The sequence below is a fragment of the Passer domesticus genome, chromosome 5 (assembly GCF_036417665.1).
Source record: "Passer domesticus isolate bPasDom1 chromosome 5, bPasDom1.hap1, whole genome shotgun sequence".
In the NCBI taxonomy this organism is placed as follows: Eukaryota; Metazoa; Chordata; class Aves; order Passeriformes; family Passeridae; genus Passer; species Passer domesticus.
The window spans coordinates 25,639,420-25,653,263 of NC_087478.1; the positions used below are offsets into that span (position 1 = coordinate 25,639,420).

At 34.4% G+C, this 13,844-nt stretch overlaps 1 protein-coding gene across 12 annotated transcripts in view; it reads left to right on the plus strand.

Annotated features, from left to right (window-relative positions):
* Positions 1-13,844, plus strand: part of IMMP2L (inner mitochondrial membrane peptidase subunit 2) — a 392,035-nt gene that overhangs the window by 59,975 nt on the left and 318,216 nt on the right. The window contains exon 4 of one of the 12 annotated variants that reach the window (XM_064422394.1): positions 2,152-2,179. The exons of the other annotated variants lie outside the window; for them this stretch is intronic. Within the exon in view, the coding sequence (XP_064278464.1) occupies positions 2,152-2,164 (13 nt within the window). The 3' untranslated portion in view covers positions 2,165-2,179. Of the gene's footprint in view, positions 1-2,151; positions 2,180-13,844 lie in introns of those variants that run through there. 12 annotated transcript variants of the gene reach the window in all.

A 13,844-nucleotide genomic window follows, 5' to 3' on the forward strand; every position in this document is an offset into this window, starting at 1 on the left:
TGGGAGTTCAGACTCTCTGCAAAGAGGCATAGAGCAAAATAGTTCCCATGGAAAGCCTGAAAGGAGAATGGGCAGTGTGGGTTTCTTTGGAACTGTAACAAATTCCAACCATAAGAAAACCTCAGGACTGACTGTGCATTATGTTTCTTTTCTTTCAACCACCCATCTACCAAGTTTCAAACTAAAATTTAAAATAAATTATAAATTATATAATAATATAAAAACGTTGGTCTTTTGCTATAAACATACCTTAACATTACAGGTTTTAAAATTAATGTGGGAGCTGTCCAGAGATATTCTAATAGCTCTTTAAAATGTAGACTTTATTAATACAATTAAGTAACACAGAAGATGTCCAGAACAACAAGATTCAACCAGAAGGTTTTGTATCAAGTTATATAATTTATATGTAATCTGTACACCAGCATACAATATCTTTATACTTCTTTGAAAGGAGTGTACACTACATGCTGTTTTAAAAGGTCAGCCATAAAGAGACAAGAAAATAAAGATGAATATCATCAATGTGGATACATGAACCATTAGTCACTCTGACTGATAGAAACAGTGAAAATATATTGAAATCTATAAATATAATTTAATTTTTTAATCTCTTTCTATTTCGTTATGGTACACCTGTACTGTAGTCATATTTATAATAACACTGACTAAAATTTCTGACTACAAGTTCTCGTCATTCTCAGTCTTTCTTCTTAGGTTGGTGACCATGTGTTGATTTGGGATATGCTGTTCAAGGAGCTGACAGTGATTATGATCTTTTGTCTTTGCATCCTATGCCCCTTCTCTGAGTCCTTAAGATGTACTCACTATCTCCTGTCTCCTTGCTTTGGTCATTCAACCCAGTTCTTTACCTTTCTGTAGATCTTTGGTTTATCTGCAGTACACTGTTCCCCCTTTTAGCTTGTTCTTTTAGCTTGTTTTTCTAATTGGCATGTGCTATGAAGATGTGTGTGGAGAGCCTTTAAGGCTGATTAATGTAATTTTCACTAATATATCCATTTATATAGGCCTTTTGTAATTGCTTTTTGTTATTTCCTTCCCCTCCCTGGTTTTCCCATTTATTCTCAAGTCATTTCAGTATTAACATTTCTATTACAAATCTCTGCAGCTCTGTTTTTTCCTAGGTGTGTGTTTACTTATACCATTGTACCTGTAGAACTACCAGGATACTAAAATTTAGGAAATGACATTGCAATTGGTGGTGAATGGCTCAGCTGTTAATATAAGTGAAATGCTGCCATAGTGGGTCAACCAATGTGATATTTTCTCTAAGGCAAATATTTTTAATCGTTGGTACCTGTAAAATCAATGAAATTATGAAGAAAAAAAGATAAGAGAAATTATTCCCATCTCCCAAAAAAGGTGTGTAATATAATGGCTCATCAGTTTTAGAATGATACTAAAACAGTCCTATTTTTGTATCTGTAACAAACTTCCTTTTGATCCTTGATGAGTCTTGGGGTCTTGATTAGGATGGAAAGATAGACTGAATCTCTGAAGGTTTTTTTTTTTTTTCCTCCCACTGTTGCTAGTGTATGGTATTAGTCCTCCATGATCAGTAAGACTGTTGAAAAGACAAAATTACTTTGGTCATGAATCGCTCCAGGAGCTGATAGGCTCATCCAGGGATTCCTGAATGGAATGGATCTCGAAACCATGTCCCTCTCTTGGTGGGTGTTGAATGCATCCTTGCAGGAATAGCTGTGCTCCAAAGCATTGATTCACCATAGTCTTCTGCATCTGGCTGTGTTGCTAGCAATACAGAAACAACTGGTTAGGACTGAGGGGCAAAGCATGTGTTCTGTACTTGAAGGTCTCTGGCTTTTCTGTTTGAAGGTGCAAACACAGGCATGTGCGTAAAAAAATTTTCAGCCTGACAGACGGGATGTGGAAAGGAGGAGTATGCCTTTTCAGTTACATGTTCATCTTTTAGGCAAGACTAAGGTGGTTTCAATTTAGAACAGCAATTGCTGCTAATTTTTTTCTTATATAATACTCTGATTCACTTATTATTTTCTTTTGCACAAGATACCATAGACTACTGAAAGTATCAAACTTCTCTGCATTAGCAGATCTGTTTTAATAGTAAGCGTGTTACATACTTGTCATTATGTTTCTAATTTTAAATAGAGGCAAGAAATAGAAGAACATTACATTGGTGTTTTCAATTGGATTGAGCAGACTGCCTGAGAAAAAGCCTGGATGAAAAAGTGCAGACTTCTGTGACTTGAACTTCAGCGGAGGGATGGTGTTTTCCTCCAATTTCCAGTCCACTAGTTGAATTGCATCCACAAAGAGCAATATTTTTTTTTTGTTGTTCAGTTTATAATCTTCAGTTGCCTATCATCAGATTCTGGATTCTCTTTGCTGACCTACCTGCAACCACTTAACACACTGTAAACTGATAACCTTTAAAACAGTTGCATGGGTAGAAGGGACTTAAGCAATTTTATGTTACTGAACTGCAACAAAGTAGATCTGTTTAAGGGAAACTCTTTAATTGGTGATTCTGAGTGGAGGAAGTTTTGAATTTGAGGACTGATTGCTGCATGAACTGCTACTGCCTTTTAACTTCAAAGTATATCCAAGAAGAAAATTAGTTACTCAATATCATCCCTGTAAAGCACAGAACTGAGAGGCCATGATAGAATCTCTGAATCAGTTCTTTGAAGCAGGAGTGTTACTGTCTTTCATAATTGACCCATGTGTAGCATTATGTAAAGCTCAATATGAAATAAGAAGTATTATATATATTTTTTGTGAATATATAGCACATAATTGTTCAGTTGTCAGGAAATAAGCATTTTTATAACAGTTTTTTAATCTGTTTTTTCATCATTGTCATTGCCTGCTAAGAATGGATAAGGGTGGCAAATCTCCATAACGTCAAAGCTTTTACTTGACTAAACCCAGAGGATGTCTTTCAGATTGGAAACTATAAGATACCTCGTATTAATCTCACAAATTTATACCATAGGGTTTTTTATATTTTAGTGTGAATATATCTCAAAAAAATCACTGTTATATTTTAGAAAATATTGAATAGATTAATGTCAAGTGGTTGTGTATGTTTCTTGCAATTGATATTTTCTGTAAAAAAAATACTAAATAACTTTTGCAATTACATAATAGTAGTAATTATTTGTTGAATTGTAAAATTCTTCTTTCAATAAGCTCAGTTTCCAGGAAATACCAGCATTTCTAGAATATTTTTTGCATAACTTATCAATATGTCCTTTCAGGTAACAAAATAAACTAAAAATATGACTATTTAGATGTTTCTGGAGTTAGGCATTTGCTTCATATAATCAATTGGTTCACAATTAAGGATATGCATCAGTGAAGACAAGCACATAATGAAGATAAAGAATGGCTTTGAAGGCTTCCCAATCCTAATATGAAATAATTAATTAAATTAACCCAAATATAGGAAGCTCTGGCAGTTATTAAAAAGCTTGTAAAGCTGAGCAGACTTCTGTATACTGATGGCCTCAAGGGGCCTGCAATTTTCTATGACATATTACAGATGCTTTCAGATTTTTTCCAGAAGGTTTGGATATACAATTCAGTAGATCAGCTGCTATCAATCAAATGTATTGATGCATGTTTGAAAATATTTTTTCTACAACTTCCAGCCACAAGGAGGCTTTCTGAAGAAAGCCATTTCCACCCCATTGGCGGATTGAATAGATTTTTAGCAAACTATAACTGGGGAGACTATGAGAGAACATGTAATTAAGCTTTACTGAAACTGTGAGTCCAAAGGACTCTTTATGTATTGAGCTGTGTATGCTGATGAGACATAGTGGGCACTAATTCTTTTTGAAAGAGAGATGGAAGAAAAAATAAGAATCCATGGACAGAGATCGCTCTAGAAGCTGTGGTGCCTGACACAATATTTGAGAAAGGATCTGGAATGAAACTGGGGAAGTAGAACTAGTAATTTCTCACTGGATGATGTAAGGAGCAGCAAATGATATAAGGTCATGATGTGAAGTGATGAGATGGAACAATACAAGGTGATCTGACCTGGCCAGTGTTTATGCTGGTTTGTAAATTACTGTTTTAAATTACTTTGAAAAATTCATTATTTTGATGATCCCTTAGTTACCTAGGCGTGCTGTTTCAAACCTTACTTCTTACAAATATGGGGTTTTTTCTTATTTTCTTGTCTCTTGTACGCTGATGTCATTTCAGCCCATTGCATTTAATCCTGTCTACTGTAGACAGAACTGTTTATTGCCTTCCTCTTTATGCTTCCTTTGTGTTTATTTGAGGACTTTAAGAGTTTTAGTCTTCACTTCAATCATCTTGTTTTATTTGTACAAAATCAACTGACTATATTTTTCCTGTAGACCTTTATATTTTTCCTGTATTTATAGACTGCTGATTGTACTTGCTGCTCTTCTGTGGTCTTCTGGATCCTCTGCAGTTTGTCAAATTTTTCCAGAATATTAACATCTTAAATAGGACAGAATATTTTACCGAAGAATAGTACTTGCTAGTGCTGAATACAATAGAAAAATTGCTTAATGCATTATAGAATTATTGAATAATTTGGCTGTTGGAAGGGACATGAAAGATGAACTACTTTCCAGAGTTTACATGAGAATGGCACCTTCATTCTAACAAGCATAACACAACGTCTAACAAGAATGTTAGAGCGTAGTATATTCTGGAGAGGTTTATTCACTTCTTTCTTTGATTGTCACTATCTTCCTTGACATTTCACATGGTTTACCCCTTTATTTAGGATGTCTGTCACTTCTGTAGGCAATTAGATCCCATGATCTTGCTTTTCCCCAGTGCGTCTCAAAATATCCCTGTTAAGAGATCAAACATACTTCTTTTTAAGAACAACATTGCAGTGCTGACTCATGTTCAGTTCATAGACCTCTTTGCCACAAATACCTTTTTCCCACAGCAGAGAGGAAAAATATCTCTATTCAAGCGAAAGGTGGCAATTCTAATCTCTGATGGTAGGCACCCACTCCTCTATAAGTGGAATTTCACATTTGTGCAATAACATAATGAAGAAGAGATACAGATATCCAAGTATGATACTTTCAGAAAGTATGGTCTGAAAGAAACAAAGACATAAATGTATTTCTTACAATGTAAATTGTGTGTTTCCAGACATTATCAGGAGCACAAGTTAAATCATTTTGTTATCCTATTTACCAAGTCTTTTTATAGCAAGTCTTGCCAGTGGCAGTCAGTGTTCAAATAATGAGAAGTTTGTCTTAGCTGATGTATTAGAGACAATGATATTCTGATTATAAAAGATGAGATCCATTGTGACTTGCTCTAGCCATGTACACTTGTTATTATGGCTCCTGTAATACTCAACAGGTAGAAAACACTCTCTTCAGGGCTTAGTTCACTGCCCTGTAAGATTGTTAAGTAAAACGTGATGAATAATTTCAAAGGTATTTCTTTTTCTTCACTGACTGAAGAGGGGATTTAAATCTCTAGCATAAACCATGTGTCAACTTCAAATGCTTAAGGTCAGTTGATGCAAATCCCCATATGGTTTAGAAATAGTTGTTTACAACACATGCATGAAGCCAGAGTAACTATAGTATAAACATTTGTATTGTGATGAAGTTTATATTAATTTTTTGTAAGACAGATCATGCATTTATATGAATGTAGTAATGTTAAATGCAAAGAGATTCTCTAAGTATTTTTGTTTACTGATACCATAGAAGTGTAAACTTCCAAAGAATATGCATTTTTGTATGTGCATGCTTGAGGATAATTTCAGTATCATCTCTACATATTTGGGAAATATTCTGACCATGAATGTTCTGAGTATTTGTTCAGAAAATTCTCTGCAACTAAAGAATATTATTATATCCAGTTTTAGACTTGCATTAGCTGATACTAATTTTTTCAGAAATTTGTTGTGGTAAACAAGAAATTTTTATGGATTTGAAATAAATGGTTCTTCAGATATGCTTCCAACAATTAAAACAGCAATCAGGTTCGTAAAGGAAAATTTCAGATAGGCTAATTCTGCAGCCAGTGCATGTTCATTATAGAGAACTTCTTACACATAACAAGGAAGGAAAGAAATAGGAACTTGGACTCAAGGGAACTTATGAGGGAGGTGATAGTTGTTTACTATTGCTCCTCCCATGATATCTTTTATCTTCTTCAGCTGCTTTGCTTGCCAGTAAGGAGTGATAATGAAGGCTGTTTTAAGTGCTTTCTTCATACCTTGAAAAGTGAGGATAAAAGATTGCAGACAGAAGCAGTACATCAGTCCTTCTGTAAGTGCATTCTGCTCATTATCTTATGAGCATAATGAAATGGAAACCAGAGAAAATTAAATAAGTCATAGCTAAACATTTACTAGAGCCAAGATATGAATCAATATGTTTTGGAGTTCTATTTCTGGCCAACACACCAAATCCTTCCAGTGGTTCTGTTTAAAATGTCACCTGGGTTATTATTTTGACTAGATTTGTGCTGCCTCATAAGCGGGACATGAAACAAATTGTGCATGTCAAATTAGTAGAAAAAATATGGGTTTCTTTTGTTTAAAAAAGAGACTGAAAATATAATGTGCCTTATTGCCATAGGAAATGAAGGAATTTTGTATCTGCTGGCTTCCTTTCATAATAATCTCTATTTCATTTCAATGTTTGTAACACATTGGGTAATTTCTAAACTTATTTCTGCTATCTAGTTGAGATGTAGCCTGCTCTACTGCTTGAAACACCTCTGAATCTGTCAGGCAGAATCAGTGACTACATTTTTGCTCACCATTTTATTTCATTGTGGAGAGTTAATCTTGGGTAAATATAGAAGTAAAACAAGTTGGAAAGGTACATTGAAGTTGCATATGAGACAGATGTGGGAATTTGTTGCAGTCATTTCTCCACTGTTTAATGATAAGCAGTTACACACATCACTTCCCAAGCTATATATCTTGTTCTGGCCATTCAGTATTGTATACAAGTCACCCCCCACCCCAGACATTAATTCTGTCCAAAATCGAAATATTACCTGATCCAAGGAGCAATGTACTTCTAATTTATCTGTATTGATTCAAGTCACAGGTCATAGATACATGCACTATTGCTTGTAGTTTTATTCGGGTTTTTTGTTTGCTTAGCATTTTAGGGATGGCTGGGGGTTGGGAAGACTTTACCTTGTCCTCGAAGCCTTGAGTTTTGAATTACTTTTGAGACATGTAAATGCTTCAGCAATTTTCCTGCTTGAGATAGGAGGCTCAATCTGGAACTCCAACATGTCAGAAAAACCATGAGGTATTGCTTTCTGATTAGTAATTTAGGTTCATTATTTAGTCATCAGTGGAAGGCATAAAAATGTGCATTGTGATTAAACTCTATTTCAATAGAATATTTCAGATATATTTTTTAAAAGGCCAGGGGAGCATGGCAACAACAACAAAAAAAGACTAGAATATATTCCATAATGTTTAAGTCTGTATTGAGACCTTTGCATGACTTAGATTCAGACAATGACTGAAGCATTATAATGTGCATTTAAATGACAATCTTTAGATACCCTTTGCTATGTGAAATTAGCTTTGCCTCTTTCATATATGGTGCATGTGAAGAAGGGCCAGGGTTGAGATATGAAGTTCTGGCAGGGTAGTTAGGGCATGAATTTAAATTGGTCGGTACTAGCATAAGCTTTTAATTCCTGGGAATTCAGCCTCAGATTTTTTTAAAGTCTACCTTTCAAAAATGGAAGAAGGATGGGTAAAGAGTGAGTGAAGTAGTACATATTTTCTTTTTCAGCAGTGGCCCCTGCCCTGGGGCTCACCTTTCCTCTGCAGGAGGAAATTTGTCACCCAGGACACACCATGACTGTGCTGACATAGGGTGTGCTGAGGTGAAGGTTTCTTCAGCAAACTTCAGCAATGGAATTTTAGGCACTGAGTCAACTGAGTTGCCTGCTGGGCTTTGGGAACCTCAAAAATGTTTAAATATTTTATTTAAAATTTTTGAGGTGCCTGGTCTCTCTTCTTACTTGAAATTTTTCCCTCTGTAAGTACACAAGGAAACATGAATTTGCATACTTATAAATTGCTGCTAGTTTAAAAACAATTGCATTTTTTCATATTGTTACATTTTGGTGTTCTTAGAAGTAATTAGTGTATTACCTTTAATCTGTAGATTTTAGAACCTTTGTACTTGAACTAATTTTTCAGATCTGTATACTTATAATGAATATCTACCATTACAAATGGTATGTTGGAGTCAAGTCCTATGTCATCTCTTCTGAGAAATGGTTGTGTCAAAAACTAAAGCTTGAAAAACTTAATAGATTTGTGTCAGACTGTCAGGCTATACAAATCAGCCTATTATCACTGAAATTAATGAAACTGCACTGATTCATACAGGCTGTAGAATTGGTTTATTGCTTCCAGGTATATCAAAGATATTGTGAATTGTGTCTACAAATGCTTGCTTCCTCTTTTCCAAATTGCTGATACACTAGGTAATGCTCTTTAACTATATTCCTGAATATGAATTTCCTTTTTAATTTGCTGAATGTTCTCTTTAAATTACATTTAGAGAAAGTCACAGGTAAAATATTGCACGTTAGACATACTGTTGAGATCCCAACAAGCTAGGAAAGGTTAGTGCTGCCTCTGATTAGAGCAAAAGAGATCCTTTTGTCCTCTTGGTTCAAGAAAACTAAGTTCTGTCTTGAGAACCTTTCATCATATGATGGTTTCTTGAAAATGATAGTTTATTCATTTGCTTTGTCTCGATTTATCCAGTTACCAGAAAGAGGTGATCATGTTAAATATTATGAAAAAAAATTATCTGACTATTACTGATATTTAAAGAAATTGTCCTACAGTTTCTTCAAAATTTGTTTTTACTTTCTTTCCTTATTAGAAATAAGAATGTCTTCCTAACAAATATAACACAGTGGGGAAGAAAGAAATCTTAGCGTGTTTAATAATAATTTTAATACTTACATATAGCTTGGTTTAGATACATTTGTGTTGCTATAGCTACAGGAAGAGACTGAGAAATGAGAAATTCCAACATTTTTGTCTTTGGGGGTATTGGAACGTAATTGAAAATATCTACTCCTTTCACTTGGTGTATATTCCGATGAAAAAGGAAACATATTTAGGACTGATCTATTATCTTGCTTTTATTCTTGCTGAAAACTGCGTGGATTTTCTATTTAAATATTTAATTTCCTGAGAAAAATTATTTTTTTAATCAACATAGTTAGAAAAGCATTGTAGATCTTTGTTTGGAACTACCCATTATCTCTTAATGTGGTAATGCCATATATAATTAATCAAATTCATTAAAATTGTTCTTTAATTTGTAGACCACCTAAAAAAAACCACAAGCCACATTCAAATTGTATGATCCCAGACAGAAATTTAAAAAACCCCTGTACTCTAGCTAGTAGTCTTCAATAATGTATAAAATATGATTATGAAGTCTTAGGGAAATCAGCCTTTTTTAAATGGCAAATTTAAAATATTGCTTCTGGAAGAATGTTTCTTTTGGAAAAGCAAATTTATTTATTTTTTACTCAGTAAGTATATTGTGACAAAGTATAAACATTGCTGGATTTCATTTATCAGCATTCTTCTAATGGTTAAAAGCAGAATTTCAGATAAATATTTTTATATTCTGCAAAATATTTTGAACATCAGCATTATAGTTACCACAGTCTTAGATCTGGGTATTGTAATGTCTGTCAAGAAACTTCTTTGACATATGCAAAACAGCTGCTGATTATTTACAGAGAAGAAAAGGGCTGTGTGAGATACTATGCTGGGTGTAATTCGAAGAGAACGAGTAGGGAATTGTTGGAGAAGGATGGAGCCTTAACTGCCCTTTTCAGCTGTTAGTCTCTGTTGCAGCTCAGGATGATGTGATGCTTCCAGAAGTGACAGTATATAACATATATCTCTTCTGTGATAACTTTGGTGGACTCCAGGCTTAAACATAATTAGAAAATTACCTTGCATCTATTCTATAAATTTGTAATAGGAAAACCCAAACAACTTGAAAATTGTGGCAGAGATCTCTTACATGAAAACCAGACAGTTTAGTAAGCTTGGTTTTTAATTGGTTCTGTCCTTGTAAACTATCGAATGGAAATTATTAATGTATAAAAAGCATTGCTTGCTTGTGTAATAAAATAAATAGTGTGAGTTTAATATCCCTATGCAAAACTACAAACATTATTAACATGCTCACCTCAGTAGTTTTTTACCATACTTGCTTACTAAGAGCTTGGCTTGCTGACTTAATGAAAGCAAGTACGGAAACCAGTAACAGATCACATTTCTAAAAAGCAGTTCTCCTAACTGAATCATTATAAGAATTGCTTATATACGTCTATACTGTGTAATTTATGTACGTATGCAAATTATAGCTAATAATTGCATAACTCAGTATAATTCCTGTGCTTGTTAAATGCTGGTTAACATAATTTTTATACTGCTGTACCCATAAAGTTTCAACACATTTAAAATTAAATTTTCAGATGCATAAAAGGACACTGCTTGAATTTTTTATAGTGTAAACTGCTGTTAAAACATTATTATGCTTAGTTTGAAAACATTCCAAATCTAATATTTAACTTACCACAAAAGTAATTGCTTTTGTTACTGCAGTAAGAGGCATGCATGCTTTTCCTTAAATTAAACTAGTAGATAATTATCTTAATTTTATGTGCAGCATAGAATAATTTTTCTGCTGTAGACAAAAGAACATTGTAATCAGGTTTCTTGAAGCTCTACATGGTTTGTTTTATTTATCTCTGTTAACATGAGCACTTGAAAGTCTTTGTTAAGAAAAAAACTATAATGCACTCATAGCATTGTAATTGTGATTTTTAAGAATAAAAGCTTTACAGATTTTATAAGGAGATGGTAATATCGTAGAGTTGTTGCAATAATTGGAAAAGATGCCTCCTTTTGACCATGTGAGCCTCTTAAAATTTGTAATAGCAGGAGAGGTCTCGAAGAACAATTGTAAATTGTTATGGGTTCAATTTACCTGCATCATTTGAAAGAAAAAATAGTGGACACCTGTGGAGCAGGTGGGGAGGAAGGAGAAAGGATGTTATCCAGAGAAGACACAGTTGAGTCATTAATTGGTTTAAGGCATGGAGACAGAGATGAATATGGAGCTTTTTGTTAAGGATGAGTGAGAATTATAAAGCGTTAGAATCCTTATGTTCTTTGTTGTGTTGCTTAGCATCCTTTGAAGTTTATGTTTTAATTCTCAGAATCATCTGGGTTTATGAGTTTCCCTCAGAGTCAGAACTGAGAGCTTTAGAGGACTCGGGGAAGACTTGATGGATTTCTCTGGAGTGGTGTGTTTATTTAGTTAAGGGTCTGAGATTGCTGAGCAGGGTGTTGTGAGAGAATGATACACATGGATGTTTGTGGTGTCTGAGGGCTTTCTGTATGTTATAGCTTTCTAGGGATATTTCAAGAAGCATCTGTTTTATAATGATGTATGATACTTTGCATGCTTTTCATGTATAGTAGTTTGTATGCTTTCTGTTTTATGTTGGGCAGAGTGGCTAATAATAGGATACTGCTGTAGGTGTATTTGAAATGCATTTTGATGTACAAGTAGTGATTATGAAATTTTATCCTAGTAATTTGAGGGAGTCCAGAAGATAAGAATGTTATCTGTGTAGTTTACATGAATAGTAAAATTGTGCTGCATTTAGTCTTTCATTTGTAACTTCTTGTGCTGTAGATCAGTCAGTATTGGCAGATAAGGTAGCTGTGAATGAGAATGTAGTCAGTTTGTGTTCAGGCAGGAAATCTGAGTATTAGACTTGTTCTTACTGAAGGCAGACAGTGATTTGTGTTTTGAATTGGCCAAGGTCATGGTGGCTATGGATGAAATCTATTGCATTTCCCAGAAAATGTAACTCCTGAACAATTGGAGGCTAGATGGTTTTTCTAAATTTCACCGATTCTTCTGAGAGAATACTAGCCTGCAGTGTACATGTGGTAGGATTTTCTTCTTTTTGTTTTTCTTTAATTTACTTGGTCTGTGAGTGACAGAACAAGTTGTACGTTATTTTTGGGAGGTGGTGAGGATGGAGTTTGCTGTCATTGAAAATATTTTGAAGCAGGATGCAGAGTCTTTGTTAAGGCCTTGTACCAGCTGGGGTTAATTGATCGTTACAGCAGCTTGTGGTATAACATCACATATTTCTTTTGGCTTCAACAGAAGAATGAATGATGAAGTCATGAGCAAAACCAGTCATCAGTACTACTTTTCTCCCACTGAAAAAAAAATCTATAAAGTCCTTGGCTGTGGTTCTTAAATCAGCAGAGAAAATATAAGCTTAGAAGAAGAGGGATCAAATATGAAGATGGACTTGTGTATCTGAAAGATTAGTTGTTCATTTCATAACATTATAAGATTCCAGCTGAGGGGGAAAGAAAGTGTGAGACTGAGCAAACTAAGTAATTCATGAGATTGATTTTATTTTCTTTCCTCATCCCTTTCCTTTCTGTGAAGAAGGATAACTTTTGAATTACATTTCAGAAAATTATAGAGGGAACTTGTACAAGCTACAATACTTTAAATGAAAAGTATGTACAGATTACTAAGAGCAAAATTGGCTGATGTCTACAGAATGAGGACTATAAGTGTTCTTGAGAAAGAGCTGACATTAAACATACTTCTACTTTTTCGTGAAATAACTCCACTTTGTAAAATCTGTACCTAGGTATCCCTGGTAGGTCAATTTTGGAGACATAAGACAGCTAGCTCTGGCAGCAAGTCTTCAGATGCCACTTTCCAGAGTTAAAGCATCTTAGAGTCACAGCAGTCAATACCCATCATGATTGCTCCTCTGTAATGACTTCCGATATCGGCACTCTTAACTGTGTCTGCTATTGACTATCAGCAGTTAGAGAGTGCAGAGTTAATGAACTGCTAGCCAGTGCTGTGAAAACAGTCAAATGTTCAGACAATGCTTGGGGAAGGTTTAGCAGATTTTTATGTTTGAGTTATCTTTTTAGCTGTGTTTTGATTGAGACAGGGATGCATGGGTTTATTTCTTTTTCAGTAGAAGGTAATTTTTCAGCATATACAGAATCATGCAATTCTTATGTAATTTCAGAGGCGGCAGACTTACAAGAACCACGATGAGTGGGTCTTTACATGGATTTCTGCAGTGACAAATGGAATTTTTCTGTGAGGGACAGCAGTACCATCTCTATTCCTCTGAGCATTTGAAGAGTTGAATCATTCCCCTTTTCTGACCTATAAAATCTGTTGCTCAGTTTGTGGATAGGAGGAAAGGACAGTTTAACTTGATGCAGTAAAAAGGAAATGTTTCTCTCAAATACCTGAATTTAGGATATGTAGGTTTAAGTGCTGTTGAGGAATGTGTGTCTCCTGACAATTGCTTACTATGTTTTGCAAAACTTAGGATAGAAAAATCGTAGTTACAGACATGAACAGAAGGTTTCAATCTCAGAACAACTGGAGGATGATTCTAACATTACAGTTACTCAGGGGAAAAGAACAAAGGTATGTATTACATTCCTTTAATGCCAAGGTTTAGGTAAAACAGAGCCTCCTGGAGTAGTTCTTACTTTTTATAACTGACACCTTAATGCAGGTCTATGGGTATGTAATTGTTGTTTAATTTATATTTGTATTTACTATTAGGAAAAAATACTGCAATTTTTAACATCTCTGCATGAAACAGATAGCTTCCTAAATAGCAAGTAGTTGGAGATGTTTTAGGAAGCAAAAAACAGATGATATTTTAACAATAAAATGTATCTCTTGAAAAAAAAAAGAAAAAAGATTCCT